The 26,072-nt window shown below is 39.8% G+C and overlaps 1 protein-coding gene across 1 annotated transcript in view; it reads right to left on the reverse strand.

Annotated features, from left to right (window-relative positions):
• Nucleotides 1-1,280: 1,280 nt before the first annotated feature.
• The window catches only part of LOC111871418 (proton-coupled amino acid transporter-like protein pathetic), a 70,475-nt gene continuing 45,683 nt past the window's right edge, over nucleotides 1,281-26,072 (reverse strand). The window contains exons 3-11 of the mRNA XM_023864517.2: nucleotides 16,167-16,252; nucleotides 15,033-15,167; nucleotides 13,207-13,357; nucleotides 11,414-11,535; nucleotides 10,525-10,609; nucleotides 8,651-8,926; nucleotides 7,702-7,880; nucleotides 5,658-5,824; nucleotides 1,281-3,535 (exon numbers count right to left, since the gene is read on the reverse strand). Of these exons, the coding sequence (XP_023720285.1) occupies nucleotides 3,282-3,535; nucleotides 5,658-5,824; nucleotides 7,702-7,880; nucleotides 8,651-8,926; nucleotides 10,525-10,609; nucleotides 11,414-11,535; nucleotides 13,207-13,357; nucleotides 15,033-15,167; nucleotides 16,167-16,252 (1,455 nt within the window). The 3' untranslated portion in view covers nucleotides 1,281-3,281. The remainder of the gene's footprint in view (nucleotides 3,536-5,657; nucleotides 5,825-7,701; nucleotides 7,881-8,650; nucleotides 8,927-10,524; nucleotides 10,610-11,413; nucleotides 11,536-13,206; nucleotides 13,358-15,032; nucleotides 15,168-16,166; nucleotides 16,253-26,072) is intronic.

Here is a 26,072-nt window from a genome sequence, read left to right on the forward strand (position 1 = left end):
GGCTGAGTAAACCCTAGGGCCTAGTGTGGCTGGAAGGATTAGGTCAACTGAAAAAAATCCAATGACCTCATCGGGACTTGAGCCCGCGATCTTCCAGCTTGTAGCATAGCCCCTCAACCAACTACGCTACTGCGTGCATATAAAAAATTACATTACTTTTTAAATGTATTCTATCTTGCATATAGGGCTTAAACATAGGTTTGTGAGGACACTTCCTGGATTCCTCCCCTTCATTGGACAAAACCCTGCTGTCACCCAGCCATTCTGTTCACTGGAATGTTGGTAGTGATAATCATGGTAATAATTGCTATTAATAAGCAACTTTGAGCTGCATAACATAGGCTGGAGGGGAGTAAAACAGCAGAAAGAGGGGGAGAACCCTCAAGCTCTATCATCCCCACCATCCATGGGGCATCTTTCCCATCAATCAACATCAGTCCCACAGATGTGTTGATACTGAACATGCATACACACACATATACATACACTGAATCTGTTACTCACAGCCTCAGTTTACAAAAGAAATTACTGAAATTACAGCTATTACTAATTTTGATGTGTAGATGAATACAGTAAAACATACAACTTCATATCCTCATAACAGTACACTGCATGGGCTATCAAATGATTCAGACTGCAATGCTGAATTGGTGTCCTGTATTACAATATTACAGGCTGCACTAGGTTATATTCAAGGTAAGGTTAATTAACAAATCCAAGCAAAAATATTAATAACTTTCGGAGGTTTCAACAAGAGAAAAAACTGTACCAAGTTACATATATTTGCAACTAATGTTTCTTTTTTCATCTTATTATTTTATGATGCTGTACCAACTAAGGAAGTTATACAGCACGGAGATGGGTTTAGTGTTTGGTGGTCTGGTCCCCTGTTATAGCAATTGTTAATTACATTGTAATTTCAGAAACACTGAATCTTGCAGCATGTCGTATATTTGGCATTACATAAAACTGTTCACATGCAAGCATGATATAATTAAATAAAGCCTCTAGTTTTTTCATTATCCACGGTACTCCAAAAAACTTAAACCCTTCCCTAGAATTTCTTACATGCTTAAAATAATATAAATGTTGGAAAGAAGAAATATTTTCTTTTTATAGCAATATCATTAATAATGTATAGTAAAACAACTTCAGGGGGATACAGAACAGTGATATAATTAAGGATCTGATCAAAGGCATCCATATTGCCCGTCAGAGTATATGTAGGCACATATATGAGTTGGGAGTAAATTAGGGTGACTGGTTCACTGGGCCCAAGATCGCATTCAAGGTCATTTTATTTGCACAGCTGCACATAAAAAAATTAACATATGCTGAACATCTGGACATGAACCATAACTGTTTTATTATGTTAGCTTCAATTAGGGTAGGTAAGGTCAGGTTAGGTTTGATTTGGTTACATTGTTAGGTTAGGTTTACATTTGCTCAAGTCAAAGAGGAAAGACATGCTCATACTGTTTGAACAGATTCCAGCTTCTTTCATTTGTTCAAGGAAGAGAGAGAACTGAGAAATTAACAAAGAAATACATGCCGCTTATTTTTTAGCATCCCACCATTTTCAGCACATAAGAAATTCTAATAAATGGACTTTTTTAATGTACATAAGGTAATAAAGAAGCACAAATTAAATTTAAAAGCAAACAATTAATAAAATTAAAAATTACATCTGTGTTTCATTCTAAAATTAAATACATATACAGTGAATTCTGTTATTAGTAAAAGATTCGGGATGCTGGTAGCACATCTCTGACACAATCAACATCAGATATTTTTTTGTAAATTCCCTCCCTCTAATTCATGAACAATTTTATGCTTAAAACTTTAATAGTACTAAAGACAGAACTGTTGACACTAACATCACAAAAATAACAATATATATCCAGCTTCCTCACAATGTAATGTACATTGTACACACGTGTATTCCACACTGAGCATCTTGTTGTTAACATGGGGTACATAAACCACTTAAGTGGGGATTAAATATCTGTCTTACAATGAAATCGCTATGCCATCTGTGCTCATGTACACAATATTTGCTTTTTCTACAGAATAAAAATGGCACTTATAGGCAATATAAGGAACATAACTATTTTGAGTTTGGCAACATTCTTGTTTCATTTATAAAACAATTAATTCAATCATGGTATAGAATTCTATTACAAAAAATAACCCACTTATAATAGTTAAACAATGGACATTACCAGTAGATACTGTAATTTTGTAATCAGAATTTCTATCGTCATTTTAAACATACAAGTAACTCAAGTGTGGTCATACCTTACCTCAGTTAGCACCACTGCCTCCTTTATGACAACACAACTGCTAGTTCTCAATGCAGGAACTTGACCACTGAGAAAAAATCCTCACTAAATGGCTATGATTGGGATCATCCTTGTGAGAAGCAAGGAAATACCATAACCGCATCTTCTTCACCACTACTTTGTAGCGAATCAAAGCATTACCTTGCTGTAGTCAGTGATGAAACCTTGCTAACTAAAACTTAGCACTACAAGGCAAGGGCATGTATTATTTACATGATGAACACTAGTTCATTCAAGTAGCACATGGAACTAGTCTCTGAAGACTCACACCACACTAAGCAGGTGTGTTCAGAAAGTTCATATGGAAAACTACATTCACATTAGAACATCGTTCCAAAGGAACACATACTCTATGTCCAAACTATTTAAGAATGTTCAGAAAGTGTATACAGAGAAGTCCATAAAAAACCGTGTCTAAAGGAACACACATTCTTAAATATAAATATATAGATAAATTTGTTCTTACCGTCAATAACCGAAGAGAGAAATAAAGACTGCTAGGGTAATGGAAGGCTTCCAATCTTCTTCCAAATTTGTATTAATCTTTCTTAAAATGTCTACTTCGCTTGACGAGGATACTTTCTCTCACATCTCAGGTGTATTCCTTTAGATAACAATACTACTGAGTGCTCTAACTCATGTCAACAAGATTTAAATGAACTTCACCATCAGATTTCAATCTCTAAAATCTTTAATCAGTTAGGCATGCCATATCTTTAGTTAAATTCATGTTGTAATGATGTTACTAAGTTCTGGACACACTAGTCAGCAGATCCATTTGGCAGGCAAAACCTGAGTCTATGCAGAATACCACAGTCCTGCATGCCGAACTGAAAGCCCTACACATGCAACCAGTTAAACTAGAAAGCAGTGGCTTAGCAGACTTCCAGGACTACTCCTTTCTGTTGCATCTCTTCTCTTCTCTTTCGCTGCTGCAATTCATTCAGTGCCCCCAAATTCTGCTACAATCTCTTCAATACTTGTTATTGTTCCTGTGATAAAGCCCAGGATTCCAAACAGGATTATGAAGAAGTTCTTCCACAGTCGCCAATAGCATGACCCCATGCCTGGTGATTCCCAATATGTAACAAGTTCGATGATGGCTGGGAACATGAGGCCGAGAGTGGACAAACAGACCGCACCCACTAACGAAATGAATGGGCCCAACTGTGGTATTGCTACTGCTATGGCCACTGTTGACAGACGTTAATACTTGTTAAAAATATTTACAAAAACATTAGTTCATTTCATTCATTATCAGATTGTATTTCAAAGTACATTGGTCAAGCGAGCAACATCTCTGAATGCTTCAGATGCATAGTGAATGGGCAAAGGGTCAGAGGCCAGTAGGAGCCACGGCTGATGCAAACACAAATGTTCCCCCAGGTGAGAAGAAATTTCAATTCTCCCCTTTAATAAAAACTCCACCACAATTATTGACACTATATTGACATTAGAAGCTGGGATAGCATAGTCATTATAGCAACTGCCTACGGGCTGGATGACCAAGGGTTCAGAACTCGAGTCCCAATAGGGTCAAGAATTTTCTCTTTTCCACAGCATCCACACAGGCTCTGGGGCCCACGCAGCCTCCTATCCAATCGGTACCAGGTGCTCTTTCTCCATAGGCAAAGATGCCAGGAGGTGAAGCTGACCACTCACCTCCAAATAGCACTGAGGTCAAGAAAATGTGGGTCTATACATCCACTCCCTCCATACACCTTAATGGCATAGTGCTCAATTAGTCAAGCACAGGGACAACTTTTTTTTTCCCCTTGGCACTACAGCCCCAGTGGGCCTAGGCCTACCTCCATGAACTTCTCCGTTCACTTCGGTTTTTCTTGATGTTACACATTTGGTAGGACTCCTTGGGCGGGTGATCAGCTCGTCACAAGGCCTCTACCTGTACACAAACACAGAAAAACGCACACACACAAACTAAACATCCATGCCCTGAGTGGGATTCGAACCCACAATCTCAGTTTCCAAGCGAGAGAAGACAGTACATGCCTTAGACCGCTCGGCTACCGTGACCGGCCTGGGACAACTTTACATTTACATTTTCAGACACTGATAAATACTGCCGTCAGTGTCATGATTCTGAAAACAACTTAATTATATTTGTACATAACACGTATAGATGACTGCCAATTAATGATCATGATATGAACATAGAAGTAACATACATTAATTTTCAAGGTTTATAAAATGTGCTGCCCCTAAAATCAAGTGCCACAGGCTAGGTTCATTGTCACATTATGCTGGTCCTTGTGCCTAATCAAGCACCAGACCATGAAGACATAAGGAGAAGTGGAAATAAGGCTCCATGCATTCTTAACATCAACACTGGATGGAGGCTAATGGTCAGCTTCATGTTCCACCTTGTTTTCTCCCAAGATGGAGTCCCTGGCTCCCATTGAATAGAAAGGAGGGTGGGCCTCAGGGCCAGTCTGGATGCTCTACAGAAGAAAATCTCTTTTGCCCCTGTCAGAGATTGGGTCCCAATGGTAATCCAGTCCATGGCTAGTCATTATACTGACAGAGGGATTCAGACTCCCAAAGTATGTCCTCTCACAATCATATAATCTGTTTCTACATTATTTTGTGACCATACTTGGGCTGGGTGTAATGAAACATGACTGAAAGACTTATAATAATTTATATCACAAAACAATATAAAAGTTCTGAATTTTATCAAATTATAAAAGAAATATTACAGAACACAGAGATCCCAAAACATTGCAAAACATTGACCACAAAGTGCATTTTAAACCAATATTAACATATAATTTCAAAACATGGGCCTTATAAAGAGAAATAAAAAGAACATGCAAGTAATGAATATGAAATTTTTAGAAATATTCAGCCAGAACAAGAAGGAATAGATAGAAATTAAATTCTTATAAAAGAAGTTTTAGGTTCAAAATTTGTTAATATAGATAGAACATATACTGTTACAATGGTTTTGTCATGTAAAATGACTGGATAAAACAGTGATACTTAGAAGGGCTTTAGAATCCAAATTTAGAGAGAAACATTCCTATGCGATGATCCCCTTCAACAAGGAAGACAATTCAAATGCACTGAAAGACATCAAGAAAGGAAAAAGGAATAACAAGAAACTGCAATGGGAAGACTGTAACAAGAGAGGAACATATTGGACACTTCTCATTCATCAAGCCATATGAAACTGGAAAGTGATGCTAGCAAAGAAGGAAGAAAATCCTTACACTTTTCCTACTGAACAGTTTGATGCCCTAAAAATGAAACTAACTCACAGCAAGAAAGTAGGTAGGCTCAACAACTGACACTCACCTGTTGCAATTACAAGAAGGGCCCTGACAACATACTCTGCTGCAATTTTGTGTGCTCCAAACCTATGACCAATGGACTTCCAAATGATTTCCATTGGTACATAGAACTGCAGTCCATATGTAAGGAAGATGGCAACTGCAATCATCACCTTGACAGACTGTGCCAGGCTGAAACATGAACATGGACATCTCACTTGTGTTACACCCACACTCTGTCATTAATACACAGTCAGTGCAGTCAACATTCCAAATTAATGAGTAACCAGTCTCACTGCAAAATGTACAAATGAATTATAACTCTGTCACTACTGCCATGCCACACTGGTACGCTGACCCTCTGCCACTTTAATTTTAGCATATCATTATGTTCTCTCTCTGTGCGAAATATGATTATTCTTCTGTCTACATTAATGTGGGGGCATGCAGTAGCGTAGTTGGTTGAAGCACTGTGCTACAAGATGGAAGGTCGCAGGATTGAATCCCGATGATGTGGATTTTTTCAATTGATCTAATCCTTCCAGCCGCATTGTGGCCCTGGGGTTGACTCAGCCTCTAACAGAAATGAGTACCAGGAATCTTCCTGGGCGTAAAGGGCGGCCAGGGTGGAAGGCTGACAACCTTACTACCATCTATGAGCCGATTGTCTAGAAAATGTGGGAACCTCAACATCTCACAACCCTATGAGCCTCCACAACCTGTTACAGGGATACCTTTACTTACTTACTACATTAATGTAGTTTTCAGACCATATTAAATTGTAGTGACATGTTTTGGTGCTTGTGTTCCACTGACACACATTAAAATACGAGTATATACAGAGATGCTCATTTCTTTCCTTGCGTCTTTATTGGTGCAATCCACAGAGTAGGATGATAGCTAGTAGAGGGCTTCTTTCCGATAAGACTCCAAGACATGCCATGTGGATCTAATGAGGTGTCGTGTTTTATGCTTGAAATATATTTTTTTCAGCAAGGACACTACTTGATATTACAACTGCTGAAAATGGTGTCCAGTATCTGAGCACATTTCCCTCTAACATGAGGCACTGTAGGTCATCTGTGATTTCTAGAATATCCTGAGATATTTTGCTTCAAGTTTCACCATAAATATAAGCCATACATATCCAGATTCGAGCAATGTGACTGCCACAGTCCTCTACTGACTATTCTTTACTGAAAAGATCCCATATTCATCAATGAATTTTGATTATGTTTAACAGTGCACTGTCCTGCTCAAGATACCCATAACTATTTTTCGGCACTGTAACTAACTATGGTTGATGCCACAAACCCAATGAACGCCCATAGCTGAGTGGTCACATGAACAGACATGCGCAAGTCTGTACTTCTAACCAGGACAGAGAGAATCCAGTCTCCGAAACGTTGTTTTGAAAAATAAACAGGACAGTTTTTTAGAAAATAGACAGAATGATGGATAATGTCCAAAAACATAATACTTGTTGCTAGAATGTTAGATGATTCAGTTTTCGTCAGGTACTTAATCCATGCAGCAGCATACTGCCATCTTATCAGAAAAAGTCATCCATTAGCTGGCATCTTATTCTATGAACAGTCTGTAACAATGCCATAAAGAAATGACTGTACCTCTCTGTGTAAATGTGAAAGGTTATCCCACTTAGAAATGCACTGAGTAAGCAAGTATTTGCATTACTTGTAGTCATACCATGACTATGCAAATATTTGCATTACTTGTGGTTGTACCACGTACTAACGCACTGATTACACAATTATTTGCATTATGTGTGGTTCCTCATTTACTAACCTGTCTAAGCAAGTATGTGCATAGGTTGCAGCTGTGCCATTTATTAGTGCAGGTACTTGTATTACTAGTGACCATAGCACTTACACACACACAGACTAACAAGTATTTCTGTTGCTGGTCAATAACAATGTAGAACATTTGGAACAGAGCTCAATGATGGGGGTTACTGAATATGAAAAAGGAAAACCATAAATCTGTAGGTTCTACTTAACAATAAGCAAAATCGTTGGCTGATTAAGCAACAGTAAATCAACAACACTCACACTTCAGTGACAGGAAGGTTAAGAGTTATGCTTCCTTTTGTGTCATCACCATACTGAAGGAAACCAAAGAAGCCTACTCCAGTGTACAGCATCACTACTATAGCCATTCCAATGTTAAGAACTCCAGGGCAGCCAATGAAATGGGATGGGGTCTTCATGTTGTTTTCCAAAGGCATCACCTGTACAAAGATTGATTCCAATTGTCAGTAGCCAATCTGCATCCACCATACATTCTTATCCATAAATGGACAAAGGTGTAACAAAGATATGAATACTGTTGCTAATGACATCAAGAATGTGGACAGTCATCTCAAATTCTTCATTATTTACTGCCTTCAAACCGAAAGCATAGAAAACTTTTACATGGTAGCCATGTTGTTATTCTACATTCTGCTGAGAAAAAATTAACCTAAATAAATTAGCATATTGTGTATACTGTGCTTCATAGAGTTAGTTAGTTAGTTAGTTAGGTAGTTATTGGAGAGGGTGGGTTTCCCCATGCACTTAGACCAGTACTGGTCCATTGTGCTTCCCTCTATGATATTCTACCAGTCTCTATACCCTACTGATCCTTCTGCTTAATATCAGTCCCAACCAAGCCAGCGAGTTCGGCCTCTACTGGCTTAGCGGTATCTATAATGCTTCCCCCATCTATCAGAGGCGTTAGAGACTACTGTTGGGCGGGAAATGTCCTTCAATTTGGCTCAGTGATCTCCTTAGGAGATATGAGTTTCTTTTACATGCCGTAAAGCTACGACATGGGACCCACGGCTTAAAGTCCCTCCCAGAGGACTTGTTCCCCGAATTTTTCCGCTCTTAAAAATTCCACAACCTCCGCTGGGTTTGATCCCGCGTACTACGAGTCATGAGGTGGGAACATTACCTCTAGACTACGGAGGCCGCTTGCTTCATAGAGTTAGTCAGCCAGTAGGTTTGTTTGTTTTCTTACCACTCCAATTCCTTCCAATGCGAAGATGGCTGTTCCAAAGAAGAGTGGAAGCTGATGAAGCGAAGTGAAATTAGGCCTGTGATCAATACTTGGAAGATCGATAAACACATAGTAAAAAGTGATGCCAACACCAGTTGCCATAAGCAAGTTGGCGATCATGGAGAATGGTGCAAGCCACTTCAGATTACGGATCATGTTGAGAAGAACGAGTGGTAATGCCAGCATTACCATGTAGAGCCTTAAGTCTATCTTACTATCTGCATAATGATCCACAACCTGTAAGCAGAGTTACACATTGGTAACAGAGTTGGTTCAGTCTTACAGCTGGTAAATTTACAGCCATAGCTGCACAATCCATATTTTGTACTGAACCTAACCTGTGCTACATACAGGGGTACCGGCTCTGCCTTCATATCATAATGAAGGATGGTTAGGGAATACTTTACACCCTTCCACAGGCTTCAGTTTTGCCGATGCAGTCATCACGTGAAGTTTCAGTCACTAAATGGCCATTGTCAGGCAGGTACACACACAAATTATACAAAAACCACAAAACTGTTGATGAACACAAATCTGTAAATGTAATTATGCCAAATTGGTGTTTCAAGCCAGCTCTAACTTGAATCGCATAAAATTGGACATTAAGGGAATTAAATATTTACAAAAAAATTAAGTACATAAAAACAGACACTATCAGCGGTATTAAAATAACAATGGCTATGTATGTATCTCAGTAGATCTCAATAAACACCATTGATCTTGCTGCACTACATCATTTTAATATCTGTTTAATATCAGTATTCAATTTACACAGTTCAGGATGGATGCCACTTGAATCACTGACTGGACATAATAACAATGAAAAAAAAGTAAAGCTGTCCCTGTAACAGGCGGTGGAGGCCCATAGGGTTGTGGGACATCAAGACTCATTTTCTAGACAATCAGCTCACAGATGGAGGTGAGGTTGTCAGCCTAATGTGCTGGCTGCCCTTTCTGTTAGAGGCTGAGTCAACCCCAGGATGGATTAACACTTAAAAATTCAAACTTCTGTACACTTTCTGTACAATTTTAATGATATTTATTTACTGCAGAAACATGTAGTGACTACATCTGTAGAAATAAGGTTTGTATGACAGTATGCAACATTCATTTGTTAAGTGTAAACAAGCAGGATGCGACATTATAAAATAAATTATTATTTTTAGATAAAATTTTCCTTGAATCATTCTCTCATTATTGAAACAAAAGTGAAAAGCTATGGTTATCTGGTATGTGATGCCCTGAAGGCTGGCAAATTAAGCACCACCAATTTAGAAGAACCTGTAACCACCAATATGTTGGTACCCACCTTCAAGACTACATGATGCAATAGCACAAAGGACCATAACCTAAACACCTATGGTATACTGGGAACAGTGTTCCTTCATATTTCAGCTCCAGGTTATGAGAATTATAGCCCAGAATAAAATAATATGAAATAAAGTGACAGGATATATACTACAACAGTCAATAAGTTGGTGGAATGGCCGCAAAGCGTCGTACGGAGATTTGCTTCCAATATGTCTCAGCAATGTTTTTGACAGCTATATCAACGTTGGCAGGCTTGCATAGCGGCCAATGGCAACTATTTTGAGGGCCGATGTGGATCTGTGCAAGTGTATGTGAGTACCTTGTAATATGATGTGATAAAACCACAATCCACGAACTTAATGACTCTACCACATATGTCTACAGTTTATTTGAGTAGTCAAAAACAGGCCAAGTACAGAAGAATGGGAACCTTATAACTATACCAAGATTACACGTTCTGTGTTCACAGGCTCAAGGTTCACACACTACACATTCATAATAATGTACAATTTCCAGCTTCTCACCTGTTTAATGTTTGTTGCAACAAATACTATGTACACACAACAGCAGCCTAACAGATCCACAACAAGGAACAAGTTTATCAGCGCCCTGCAAACAAAAACAAATTTATTAATCAGTGTTTTCTGTGAAAGACTTACCTGAACATTTTAAGAAGTCTTATATTGGCAGTCTGGACTTCTGAACTGTTTATAAAATTCTTGTACAAAGACCTCAGATTTCTATGGCAGTGAATATTTAAAGTGAAATTAATTTACGAGTGAAATGACAAAATACACTTGGCTGGGCTGCATAATAAATGCAGCTTTATTACAGTATGTTCTGTTTCTTCTGAAGATTGGGTGAAAGCCCGTCAAAAGAATGCTATGTAACAGCATGGGGGATGTTTGAACAGAACGAAAACAAAAATGTATTTTAAACTGTTAAAAAGGTGTAAACCACACACATCACAGAACTAGAGGAGACCAGATCAATAATTTGCAGGAAGCTCCCAAATTTGACTAATGTGGATCAACAATTTGCAGGAAGCTCCCAAATTGGATTCATGTGGATCAACAATTTGCAGGAAGCTCCCAAATTGGAGACACGCAGATCAACAATGTGCAGGAAGCTCCCAAATTTGACTAATGTGGATCAACAATGTGCAGGAAGCTCCCAAATTGGATTCATGTGGATCAACAATTTGCAGGAAGCTCCCAAATTGGAGACACGCAGATCAACAATGTGCAGGAAGCTCCCAAATTTGACTAATGTGGATCAACAATGTGCAGGAAGCTCTCAAATTGGATACAAATTGATCAACAATGTGACGGTAACTCTCAGATTAGACTCACATGGATCAACAATCTGCAGGGAGATATCAGATTATCAGAGTGTACGTATTAATGGACTTACCTTGCCAATCCTGAAAATTTATGTACCGCCTGCGGCCCTGCTAGGAAAGCTGCCTCAGCCAATTCTGCAAACCCTAGCGATGGAACTTGTATCCGTCTGCATATTACATGCGAACATTTGACCTAAAAATATGGAAAATAATTATCACTAATAATCAATCTTAAATGGGGTACTTCCCGGTACACATCAATAACCAGGCAGCATATAACATATACATATAATCCAGCCAACATCATTTGTTATACCCACAACATAACCAACACGCACATAAACAAAAAATCTTTCACTGGTAAATCCACGAATAAACGAACAATAGTTCAACAGCTTAATCAAAAGTAATACCACAATGCTTTATGTCAAGTTACTTGCACACATGCTAATTCTGTGCATGAGTTTCATTAATAATTAATTAACTCTTTAATTTGTAGTCATTTTATATATAAGAAGAGTTTTAAAGTGTAATCAATGTAACGCCCTTAAGCATTCAGTAGAATGTCTCACTATTTGCTGCATAAGTTTTCAAACTATTAGCGTCCCTTGCTTTCAGCTGTACTCCTTTAGAGACTTGCATGTTTTCAAATGATGCATCGAGCCCAATATTAAATGCAATCCCCATGAATAACACACACAAATAATCTATGATAGTCTCCTTTATTTAGTACACAACACTTTACATATCTACATCAAAGTATTGTTAGTACACTGAAACAAATGACTGCCTAGTTCCTTTTGACCTACTACATAACTTAAGTTTATGCAGCATGTTAACAGTCTATAACGTGTTGCTATGGTAACCCAAAATTACACAAATGACAGTGATAAAGCCCATGCTTACAAAAGTTTTTCTATGTACTGTATACAGAAGGTTATAATGGACACATCACTGGATCCACTGAGGTACTGCATTATATTGCTAGATGCAGACCTCCTAATTACATAAAACTCACGAATGTGTTCAGGCAATTGTGGGCTAGAACATGGGAATAAAATTATACAATAAAATACCAAATAAAATTAGATAGAAAAAATGAGACAGTTTAAAAAAGTAATGAAGTCATATTTGGTACAACATAAGTTTTATTCTGTAGAGGAATATATGTTAAATTAAAGATGGTATGTTTGTGAAAGGGGGGTTTTTATTTTTAATTATAGAAATTGAACTATTGTATGTTTAATGTGTATGGAACGTTTTCCTATGACAGTGATTTGACGAGGAAGGAAGAATGGATTGGTTGACTGACTGATGTGAAATGGATTGAATTGGTTACTCTGTTGGGGAATTTATGTTGTCTTAAACTTTTTATTTTGTTTTATATGGTATGTTGGACATGTACACAATTTGTGTATGTAGTTAAATATTATAGTATTGCTGACTTTTATACAAATAATTTGACTTGTTCTATATCTGGAGGCTGTATTGCAAAATGTGGATTTCTGGAACCAATATGAATATGATAAGTTTATGCTGGAACATGTCGCCAACTCCATAATGACTAGGAAAACAATATAACCATCAACACAGCACAACAAGTGGTATGGAAATACCTTCAATGGAGACAGTAGATTTTATTACAAATATCTACTATCTCCATTGAAGATATTTACTTACATACCACTCATTGTGTTCTGTTGACAGTTATAATAGAAATAAAAATCAAATATTATACACACAACAGGATGTAGTCTATAAAGCTTACAATATATATTATATGATGGGCAAATGTATTTACCCTATAAAAACAGGGAGGCTCTTGGTCATTTATTCAGATAAATGTCTTTGACACTATACTTACCAGAATATGTACACAATATGTACAGATGAATCCAATTGCAAAGGTAGCCACCACACCGAACGCCAGACCAGCATTCATGAAGGCCATTGGCATGGCCAAAATTCCAGATCCTAAGCTACCTTTAAGTAGATGGATTAAAGTGTCCATATCACTGTAAAGAGAGAAGGTGATGCAACATTTAATTATATGTAAGTATGACATACAGTAGACTACTGATTATTAGAGTGCCGATTATCTGTTCTGAAGATTAAACGTAAGACTTTTAGAACCCATTATTTATTGTCTATAGCTTCCCATAGTTACTCATTTTATATGTATCAGTAATTCTGAATTACATTGCATTACATGGATCCAAAGTTAGTCAAAATGACTGTAGGATGTGGAATATGTCATGTAAATACAAAACATATGTACAGTCCCAATGGAGTTGTGACACAAGAGAAACCAAGAATACACAGTGACTACACACAAGGCCATTTAAAGATACATAAGTTATTTTCTAGACAATATGTATGCATCAACAGAGTAGAATGAATGTGTATTTAAGTATCGTTTCAGTGCTATTTTGAATCATGCCTTTTCATTCATAAGACCTTTGAGATCACATGGCAGTTATTAAAAATGTTGATCCCATCATAATATGCGCTTTTCTGAAAGCATGAGAGGTTAGCAATTGGTTTATGAAGACAGTGTTTGTGTCTTGTGTTAACACTGTGTACATCCGCATTCATCTGAAAATGTTCTTCATTATATGTAATGAAGTTTATTAATGAATATATATATTCACAAGGAAAAGTTAAGATCTGTAGTCTCTTAAATAGATCTCTACAAGATGTTATACACCATCATCAGAACCCTTTAGAATCTACATAAATCAGTGATGTTTTTCAACGATTTGAAATAGACTGTACATCTCACCATGTTCAAAATTTCAGTTTTATTATTTTATTCCTTTCACCCTGCCTGAATTAGAGTTGTCTTATTCTATGGGAAAAATATCTGTCTCACTTTTCAGTTACCAGTAGCAGGATTCTCAGATCCAAATGTAGCATGCATAGGGGTTCTTTCCAGATGTTTGCATTATTTCTTTATTTTCAACTGTTCCTGCTACTCCCCCCCCCCCCACTATTACCAATTATTGAGAGTTCACTGTAAAGGCAACCTATATTCAGATTAAGACTGACTTTTAAGTTAGATTTCATTCTAACAAATTTAATTACAAATTCAGTTTTATGTTAGTTTAAGCGTTTATGACCAAGAAGCTAACATGTAAAATTAAACTTTAATGGTGCATATTTGCAATTTCAATTTTAACAAACCAGTTTTTCATGTTGAGGACAATTAATTTGTGGTTCCAATGGGCATTGCTCCACTCTGGTTTGTAGTGTGCTTGACAGATCACTAAAACCACAGGAATATGTAAGAAACTTTTCCTTTTCTTCTCCTTTTTGATTCAGTAAAAACACTCATGTTTTGCTTGGTATCAGCAGTATGCATTGTGTAACTTATATGCCAAAGCACTACTGAATTTCATATGGACCAGGTCAGGGAACAGACAGATCCACTCTCCAAAAAACCATGCCATTATTGTGCTGTCGTGCACTACCACAAATAGTTAATGAGAATATGGTCTGCACTACTCCCAAGTTTTGAGGTCTAAATTCGGTATGACCTTATTGCCAGACAAGAATTTACTCCACGTATTTCCTTATTTACTTACTCTGTTGGGAGGAAAACTCTTCATGCAAACTGCAAGCTTACTTATGTACATGACAAAGAAGTAGTTTCAAATTATATATGGAGTGAATGATCACGTCATAACTCACCTTGTGGGGTGCGTCAGGTTGCGATGTTCAAATGGGTTGTAACCTGCCTCTTCATCGAGGGCTGGTTTCTCAACCAAGGGCGTTGTTGATCCAGCAACAGCCGTGATGGGAACTCCATTTTTCTCACACTTATACCTACAATTAATTTATATCAATAATATGCATAATACCTCAATAAAATATCAACATTTCCAATGGTTCCCTGACACAGTGTGTTCATGTTTCTTGTCCTAATGATATATGACCACTTTTATTATTTACCTTGTTTACACTTTTCTCAATAGAATGATCTTGTAAAATGTTTCAGTGCAGTTTGTTAATATGAAGAGACAAGACTACTTTTTCTATAAGAAGTGAGCTGAATTGCCCATTCTGCACCAGACATGGCTGATTTACTTGGCAATATCACAATATACAGTAGCTAAAACTTTAAAGAAGGAATAGCTTTCGAAATAAGAAAGTGAAGTTTACTCATGTAGTCAAAGAAATTATTATAAACAAGGATTCCAATAGCATCCAAAAACTCTACTGCAAAACTGGCACATTGCTATAACACCCATGGCAACTGTACATTTTGGCAGGAGGACAGTGAGATCTCTCTTATGTCCATCACAAGAAAATGAAAAAGTTACATTGTTTTATGTACTGTGACGTGAACCCACTGCACAAAGAGTCACTTCCTAGGTAATGCATTGCCAAGACAGTGTGTTACAACCAGCGTCCATTGCTGGTCAACAGCTAGCAATTCCTAGGTAAGGAATTGTTTGAGGCAGTTGCATGACAACAACAGTGTCCATTGCAAGTCAACGGCAAGGTAAACATGTATTCTCATAGCAATGAGAGAGTCATTTGCATGAATTTTTGGAATTTAGAATCACAATCTTCATTTTATACTAATAAGCTTTATAAGAGGGAAAAGTTAGCAAAATCTCGAGTAACTATTTTAGAATATGTTGCTATAATTTCATATTATATACAAACCACATACATTCTGTTCCATTTAAATTTTGAAAGAAGAATTGGGTTTCACAAACCATAGTGCATAAATGGTTAACTTAGATCTTTCAGACTGTATTCTTCTATTTTTCTTCCATTTGAACACTGTAATTTGTCCACTCTGTTGGCAGCACTTACTTTGTTAACACCATATCTGCAAGTTCAGTCCTTGCAGCCCTCTTCTTAGGATCATATTCTGTCACAATTGGACGTAAACTGGTTGCCTGAAAAGAAAAGACACGTTTTCAAAACCCAAACACGTATCACACAGATATTTCTCAAAATGAAATGTCCTCTATTGTTTAAAGAAACATGAAACAAATTTGGCTTCTGATGGTAGATAATCATGTTCATGATTGTGTGGGTGCATGTACTCATATTTATTGATATTACTCAACACTACCTTGTAATGCTTCAACCCCTAGCTAGATGAACTGATTTGAATCACATATTGCCTAACTTTTGAATACATCCAGGATATTTTCCAAGGGGGTGGCAGCCATAAAATCTGGTTACAACCTTAAATTTGTGCCTTTAAAGACTATATTCATTGAGTCCTTTAAAAGCATTTAAGACAGAAGAATAACATATTTTTAAAATATAATTTTTGTATTAATATTTGGTACATTTCTTCCTTCACTTCCTTTTTATTTATTCTTTAGCAAAAATCCAAGAAGGGTGCAGATATTGTACTTCTGCACTGTGTGTTCCAATTTTGGCCCTGTCACTTCACAAACTCTGTGCAACTTCGTCCATACACTAAAACTGACACTTTGAATGTTCTTTGTCTCTTCTTGTTATTTATTTACTTTACACTACATGTTTCGGCCTAATTGGCCATCGTCAGGTGTGCCTATAAGCCTACAGATGAAAACTGCTGCTCTGCTGTTACAGGGCTGTATTTTGCATTTTGCTACACACAGTACAAAGGAAAGAAACCAACTCACCAAAAAAACATACACCAGATCCACAACATGTGTGCACAACAAAAGTAACCACGGCATGATAATCTTCAAATATTTCATAAGCATTTTACATAGCTTGTAGTTCCCCCCCCCCTGGTGCCCATGAGCCTAATCGAAGTCTAAATATTCCTCAACATGTTATGCTACAAAGACATGACTATTTTATTTTAACATTGTCTTCTGCATTCAGCTTTTTCAGAAAGAAGAACTGTTTCAGCCACCAAGTGTACAGGAGGCAGAAGGAACTGTTTCAGCCACCAAGTGTACAGGAGGCAGAAGGAACTGTTTCAGCCACCAAGTGTACAGGAGGAACAGTTCTTATTCAGATGGGCTCATAAAGATGAGGCAAATGTATTCATCAGTGAGCACAAACAATGTAAGTTCAAAACCAAAAATAAAACATTTTCAGATTTGAGGTTTTCACAGAGCCAAACAGGCCTTCAGAGTCAGCTCTGGAAGATGGGGGCAGAAGGTTCCTCCAAGGTACTGGTGCCTCTGTACCAGACTACCTGACATCATGCCATACCTGTCACTTTCATAATTTGTTGAGCAAATCATGCCTAACCTCAGTGGGGCAGAAGTAAACGCAAACGGAAGTGCTAAATGCCAAATTCCTTCCACAACATTAGCTCGAGGGCTAGAGAGATCAACAAAACGCTGTGTCAACACCAAACTTTAACAACGAACACTAAAGAAGCTGCAGTTTGAACCACGTTTCAGTGATTCTGATACTGGTGGGTTACTATAGACCCGATATCGAGACATGCTCGGTTCGAATCCCGGCTGGGTCACCGCTATTGAGTTTTCCTCAGTCCCTCCAGACAAACGCTGCGAAACTACCTCGGTTAGTCCACGACTGCTTCCTTACAGATTCTTCCCAATTCATCGTTCACTGGTCATGTCACTATTCGACGCCGAGTTTGGTTACTGTCAACGTCGTGAAAAATCTACAAATAAGTAGGAAAATTTATTTTCTTACAAATGATAATGGAAAACCTGCAGCTTCCTCATCGCTGTGTCTGAAAATATGACAACGAAGATGGAAAACGCACTAAATAACGACCATGAAGAACTCCGTTTTCTGAGATGTTGCGCCGACGTTTCGGAGAAACGTATCGCCTCCATCTTAAGTGTTCCTTGCTCGCGGAATTTTATACCCTGAAGATGGAGGCGAAACAATATCTACACGACGCCACATTCCAAAAGACGGAATTCTTAATAGTTCTCGCCTTGAAAACCTCAGGTCTTACAAAGTAACGGCCATGTTTGAATATACTGTTCGTGCTCCACGTGAACAGTTCAAGAGTAATACTAAAATTGTAGTCAATTCTACCGGGTAAACCGACTGGAAGATCCGAGGGATTGACTGCACGCACAACTTGACAAACCAACTGACCAGAGGGTTCCTCATTCCAGAAGCCGCTTTTCAAACTAACTGACGAATGAAAAGCAAGGATCTCCTATATATAGACATTACAGTACTTATCTTGAACAAATGAATGTGTTTGACCCAGAAATATGCACTTAGCATTAAACGGTACTACACTTACATTTCATAATGAATACAGGAATATTCAAAGATGGAAACTTCATAACAAGACAATTAAGTCATGCCGTTGCACAAGAAAATAGTGGAAATATCCACTGAGGGAGTGACGCAAGCTTCCAGTTCAGTAGTGGGAAAACACAGCATGTCGGTTGTTAGCGTTCACAGAAATATTCAGTCTTATCTCACAAACAGCATGACCCTTTATCAATGTACACTTCCTCCTCTGCAGAGGTAAAAATTCCCACGTGCCTAATTAAGCACCATACCACGAAGAGATATTGGTGGGGGAGTGGCAGTAGAGGCATGGCTCCATGCATTCTTAACCTTGGAAACTTAGCAGTGTGGAGTAGCGGTTACGCTCTAGAGTACTATCCTGTAAGTGCTCGGTTCGCTTCTCGGCTGGGAGACCGACTATCCTAGCTGCCGTACTTCGTGGCTTTCCTCAGTCCAGCTAAATGTCCCGAAGAGTATTCTTGCTCAAGGAAAAGGTAAAGTTGTGCCTATGCTTAGTTAAGCACTATGCCTATGCTTAGTTAAGCACTATGTCATGAAGACGTGTGGGGGAGTGAAGGTATAGCTCCACGATTCTTGAACTCGGTAACTGTATGGAGGTGAGAGGTCAGTTTCACGCCCGTGCCGCTTTACCCCACCCCCTTTAACCATTGGAGAGGAAGCTGGATGGGCCCCAGAGCAGGGCTGGAAGCTGCGGAAAAAATATCTTGTTCCTGCCGGGACTCGAACCCCATCCCGTAGCCTGTAACTATACCGACTGAGCTGTCGCGTCTCAGCAAAACTCATCTAAATATGAGAACAATACAACTGCGAAGGTTTTGTCAGCGGATGCTGCAGTCTTTCGTGATCAGTTTGGGGGGGGGGGGCTGAAACTCGGAAGGATAGTGTCCTTGGGCCCCCTCCCCCCACTAATAACGGCGCTCCAAACAGGTTCTCGTTCACCTTGCTGGCAAGGAGGTGCCAATTACCAAACACTAGCCTTTCACAACCGGAGAATCTCAAGTGTCGAGAGCCCTAACGAGGGCGCGGTACTTAACTTATCAGCCTCCTACGCTTGGAGTCAAACAAGAAGGCGCCTTATTCAAGTGCGCAGTAGCAATGACTGACTGACACGTGGTTAGAATTGCACCAATCCGCGTCACTCAGTTGCTACTTCTGTATCCTCTCTCTTGCAGCAAGACGTAATATAATTTTACGTAGTATTTTCGTGTCACTGAACATTCAGTACATAAAAGAATGGAATATATGGATACCGAAACGTCAAATTTTAAAGGACAAGCTACAAAATGTCTACCTTTGTACGTTAGAGGAAATATTTAGTTAGGGTCTGAGATCAGAAATGCGGAAGTGAAAGTACTAGAGGGCTATGAGGGATATGAGCTGCTGGTTACAGAAATGTAAATTTTATAGGTAATTTTCTGTCATTTTTTGACATTTTTAGGTTTAAGGTCTTTTTTCCATTTGGGGGGTAATTTTTTGGTAAATTTTGGGACTTTTAAGGTAATTTCTTGTCATTTTTGGCCGTTTTAGGGATTTTTTCTTCATATGTTTTCTGAAATGTGAATAACATAGAAGCGAAGTGTTCTTTCTTTTCTCCTTTAGGTCATTTTTCTGAATTTTTTCTGTCATTTTTTTAATATTTTCAGGTCATCAAAATCCGGGCCCTGCATATTATATTTTTGGGTAATTTTTATGGATTTTTTCGGTCATTTTTTAAATATTTTCAGGTCATCAAAATCCTGGCCCTGGTAATGAATAACTTATTCAGTTGATACAATATTACTTCATAAATCAAGAGCCCCCTATAGCGTGTCTAGAAGATCTTGGAGGCTATAATCATCAGACAGTCCCACATCATTAGAAAGTCACTAGATTATATTTTCAGCATTCAGTGTGAACCAAAATCCCCATACCTGGAGATCTCGTTCTACACTCTGGAAAATTTCTTCCGGTCTAGAAAACCGAAATTCACGGCCGTGGGGATTCGTTGAGCTGACCACGTGACACCCTCTATCCTCTAAACCTGGCACTAACTTCGCCGACAAGCGGTGGTCGCTCGGTCGGTATAGTTCGCTTGCGGACTAAAGCCATGGAGTTAAGGCGAGCTACTCAAGGCATAACGTGGCCTCAACGATGTTTTCAACAGCCAATATCGAGAAAGTTAACTGAAGCGGTATCGCTTCTGCCTTGCATTCGGGTGATGTCCTGTTCGACTCTCGGGCTGCCACACTGACTTCTGTAACCGAGCTTCTTCGAGCTTTTCCCCAGTCTCTCCAGGCAAGTACCAGGATAAAGCCTTAAATACCGCCACAGACTCTTCCTTCAACGTCACTTTCAATTCATTGTCTACTTTCATCTAATTAAGAGGCCGCGCCATAGCTGAAGCGGTTAGCCGCTGGCTTCCCACTGCGGCTGCCCGGTTTCGATCCCGGGTGTGGTCAAGTGGGATTTGTGGTGGACAAAGTGGTGCTGGGGCAGGTTTTCTCCGAGTACTTCGATTTCCCCTGCCAATCTCCATTCCACCAAATTCTCCATCATCATAATCACCCGGGGCAGGTACAACAGGCCAATCAGTGGCCGCCGTGCCGAGTGGACCCAGCTGGACTCCAGCTCCCACTAAGCGAGAAAGTTTAATTTTGATCGTCAAATTATCACATGTTATGTCGTCTTTACAGACAGCGTCATATAAACAAGAACGAGAAACCTAGCGCATCGGCGTGGGCTCGCGGACCATTATGATGCGTTGCACACCGTGCTGTGGCCTTCTGGTGGGCTTCGTGCCAGAGTAACAGCCAGCCCGTCCACTTTCTACAGATCTGGTTTCAACCGGTTTGTCTGGCGGGCGAGGAATGTGTGCACGCAGGGCAACATAATTTCAGGATGGAACAATACCACGATTGCGCAAGCGTCAGAGGGGCCAACGGCTCCGCGCCTTGGCTGTGGGCGCTGTGGGCCTCTAGCTGCCCGCTGCTTATCCCTTTACGCTCATTTACCATCAGTGGTAGATACGAGAAGGTCGAGGTGAGGAGTAACTGTTTCCTGTAGTCAGACTGTCGTGCATAACTAACTGCGCGCAGTAGGGTCCTTGGCTGTCCCTGTCAGAGCGTTTCGTCCCTCGTAAAGAACCGAAGGTTAATTTCATTGTTCCTGTAAGGTATACTTAACGTAATGCCGCGCTAAGACATTAACTCTCTTCGCCAGCTCGAACACTTGGGTCTTGGGTTCGAATCTCACTCGAAGCATCGATGTCTGCGTTCACTGTTTGTGCTGTCCTGTGTGTAGGTAGAGGCCTTGCGACGGGCTGATCCCCCGTCCAAGGAGCCATACCAAAACTTACGGTGGACCCAAAAAGAGCTGTAGAGCCATTGATGAACAGATGTATACTTGGGGTACTGCGTAACCAGCTTGTCGCCGTAACGATAACATGACATGACTCGAATGTCTGGCAAGACACCGGCCCTCTCGTGGTTTTCATCAGTCCCTCTAGGTAAATGCCGGGACAGTACGTCCATTATGCGACGATGGTTTCCTTCCAATCCTTTCCACCGTTCGACGCTTTACGGTCTAGCTACTGAAAGGTCAAAGGTCACGGAGTAGACTCCTTAGAAGCTGACACTCGCTTAGCTAGTCAAGTTCCCAGCCTTTCATTGAATACAAAGTTCTATAGCAGTGCTCCTGTTAAGTATAACTATCCGTAAATGGTTCGGAATGTCTTGACGAACTGAGTAACTAGTAGCTTATCAAACAGAACTCTGCTCCATGCAATTAGAAGTGGCGGACTTGCGGTTTAATGATGTCTGGCCCCGCCTGAGTGTGACGTAGCAATTACCAATTCGGACGGAAGAATGCAGCATCTTCATTTCAGCTTCAGACGGGTGCAGTCACAAGCTTGCAACGGTCAGAATGCATGCCACTGTGTCTGGTGGGGAACACAGCTCGCAAATGAAACATACAATGCACTTTGGCAACCTAACTGTAGGCCACTGCTGTTTCGAGGCGGACAGCGGTGACCGCCAATGAGAGCTCTTTAAATCGTGGCTGGAACGCAGCTGTCTACCCACTGGGAGGTAAAGCGGCCGAAACGTGGAGCTGACACCCCCATTTATTGCCGAGGTTATGAATGAGTGGAGCTATACATGAAGTCGCACCTACGCCTCCATGACATGATGCTTAATTAATCAAAACAATATTCATCACTGAACCTAATCCTGAGTTACGAGAGATTTGAGGTTCCCACAGTAGTGAGTATACCGAGAACAGGCTTCTGGGACATGACACCGTACAATCTGGCAGACAGGTGCCGACTCCTCTATCAAACGAGCGGATTGACGTATACGAAACTCTTCTCCTTCCAAATCCCTGCCATCATTCATCGATCATCTTACCATTCGATGCTATATAATCTGACACTGTAGTAAAATAACTAACAAAAGAAACGTATCTACCCTGAAGATGAGTGCAGAAAATTCTACCGAAACATTGGTATATACCTTCAAAACTATACAGCGTCAAATCCCATAAGACAGTAATCTGAATTAATGTTGGTCAGTTCATTCATTCTACAATCATTCCCCGAGACACATTTTAATATTATCCTCCCTCTTCCGTCTCTTATTCCCACGTGCCCGGGGTGCACTCGGAACAGAAACAGCTCGAAGTGGTTCGACTCACGTCATACTGGAACCGTGGGTGAGTCTTGTCAGAGAAACCCGACACTGCTCTGTTTATTTTCTTTGCTGTTACACTTCCGCTTGGGCAAGGTCGCTGTAGCCACAGATGTAAAAAATCCACACCACAGACAGCCCTCGAGTTGAAATATTTCACTGATTTTATGACGTACACACAATGCTTGCTATGCGAGCTCAAACCCGCTCCTCCGAACAAAAACGAACAAGTGGGAACGAAAGCAGAAAAAAAAACCGAACTCAGAGTCGCCCAGTTATTTCGCCTTGCTCTCTGCTCTGGTGTGCATGCTCTGCACAATTCTGATGTTTTGTAACAATTCTAAACGATCTGTTATTGGTGTGTTTTAACAGGGTTTCTCCAATGGTCGTCACTTCCATCCTTCACGAATTTCAGATGAGGTTAACCCGAGATTGAACCTGAGGCCCTGCGATCAGAAACCAGTATATAACAACAGTCCGAGCGGTCTGAGCTATGGGACGAACCTGAAACCCGCTTCCGCTATTGTAATATTGTTCCATCTTTATCCTAGCAGGGCTATAGCATCTCTTGGAATTAGTATGTCTTACACCAGATGGAACCACTGACGCAGCCAGCTATACCATCTACCGGTGAAACTTTAAATTAAGTTCACACAGTTCAATTTCTTACGTACTTCAGCTCGCGCAGGCGCAAAACTGCAAAAATTCGTCTAGTAATTAATTATTTTACATTTATGGTTTATTTATGTCCATATTATATAGCCTCAAATAGAACAGTCATCATAAGTGAGCTACGATTTCAAACTGCAATCTTTTAAATAAAAAGCTAAAAAGCAGAAGTGACACGAAGTTCGGAACACAATACAGAACGTACTAAGAACTTTAATTCTGTATAGAAGTGTTCCCCATTGGTTCAGGAGAAGTGCCAGGAAAGAAACATATGATGATGATCATGATCATGATGATAATAATAATGATAATAATAACGGAGCCAAGACAATCCGTTTGTTATAATGACTAAGCTACTGGTACCGGAGTTTCTCCCCGGGGAGTAAAGGGGCCGAGGCTTGGAGCTCAATCAGCTCAACGTAGTGTTGGCATTAAGACTGCGTGAAGCTATTCCGCCACTCCCACATACGTTTTCTTGGCGCCATGCTTAATTAAACACAGGGACAACTTTGCCTTTAATTACAATAATAAAAAGTAAAGCTATCCCTGTAACAGGCCGTGAAGGCGATAGCGTTGTGAGACGTCGAGGCTCCCACATTATCTAGACAATCGGCTCAAAGATGGCGGTAAGGTTGTCAGCCTTATGCGCCGGCCGCGCTTTACTCCCCAGGAAAATTATTTAATTAATTCCTGGTACTCTTTTCTGTTAGAGGCTGAGTCAACCACAGGGCCATAGTGCGGCTGGAAGGATTAGGTCAATTGAAAAAAGAAATCAATGACCTCATCGGGACTTGAACTCGTGACCTTCCAGCTTGTAGCATAGCCCCTCAACCAATTACGTTACCGCGTGCCCCCAATTACAATAATAATAACAACAAAAATAACCGTTAAAAAGATTAATTTGTATTGTGACATGTTGCACAACGGAGAACCCCTCCCTACCCAGCAGCAACGTGGCAACTCAGGCCACAGTAACGTGGCGGATGAATCAGCGCTCCCCTCCCGCCCTTATGCACGGTAACGTAACGCGCAACGCGCGGTGACGTAAGACGGCGTAAGGTAACAGCGTTGCTACGTAACAGGCACACACAGCCACTATATAAGAGAGCTGCGCTGCCTGCGAGGAGGTAGTTGTAATGTGGCCATCGCCGAGTTCAGTTCCGAGTTAGTTCCGAGCAAGCCTACGAGCGAGTGTGTTATCAACAGTTCTCAAGGCAGCTACCTCCGAGTTAGTTCCGAGTTAGCCAGCAACCAGTCAGTTGCATTCTGGCATTTGGAGTGTAGTATTTGTGATACTGCAGTGAATCTGTAATTTGGGTGATTGTAAGTGCGAATGTGAAATAAAATTCGCTATATCAAATACGGCGTGAGGTTATTTGTCGCGTTATACACCCAACACGTGACAGTATGTACGGTCACTCAAAATTATGACGTGACACAAAATGTTACGAAATACAATGACGTAAATGATTTCAGTACATAACAAATTAACAATCGATTCCTGACATAACTATCAATCAATCGAAGGAAAGTGGAGCGCGATGGTTGTGAGCTCTGGGAAATGCTTTTCCGTTATCGCAAAAGAGCTAACAGAAGATAAGTCCAGATATACACAATCTCCAAGCCTAAAATCAATAGTACTGACAGCATTCTGCTAAAGGGAAGTAACTAACGGAAAACATTTTAAACGGAAAATGCAGACAGTTGGTACGAGTACAAGCAGTGCATGCAACTGCAGGCCACGGAACATAAACAACTGAGCAGAGGCTATTACATTCACGTGACAACAATACATTAAATCTGACAGAACTACAAATATTTTCATTTCATGCATCCTGTTGTGTTACAATATACAACTTCTTGATTAACCGTCACAACACAACAAATATCAAGGCCAGTGCCCAGCTACGGCTCTGCTACATGTTTCGGCTATCAGTAGCCATCATCAGGCAAATACATGGTTAATATATATACACCACTGAACCGCAGCGCTAGTAAAATTGGATACAATACTATTAAAGATATAAATACAATAAATCGTTGTTTACATTCCCCACAGAATGGACAATACTTTGTAAGATGAGGCACCGACTAAACAATTAACATTAATTTACTACATCTACATCACAAGCCTCCTATAAAATCTTATATACAAAAAGGAAAATATATATATATATAGAATATT

Source organism: Cryptotermes secundus, unplaced genomic scaffold (genome assembly GCF_002891405.2).
Source record: "Cryptotermes secundus unplaced genomic scaffold, Csec_1.0 scaffold261, whole genome shotgun sequence".
NCBI classification, from domain to species: Eukaryota; Metazoa; Arthropoda; class Insecta; order Blattodea; family Kalotermitidae; genus Cryptotermes; species Cryptotermes secundus.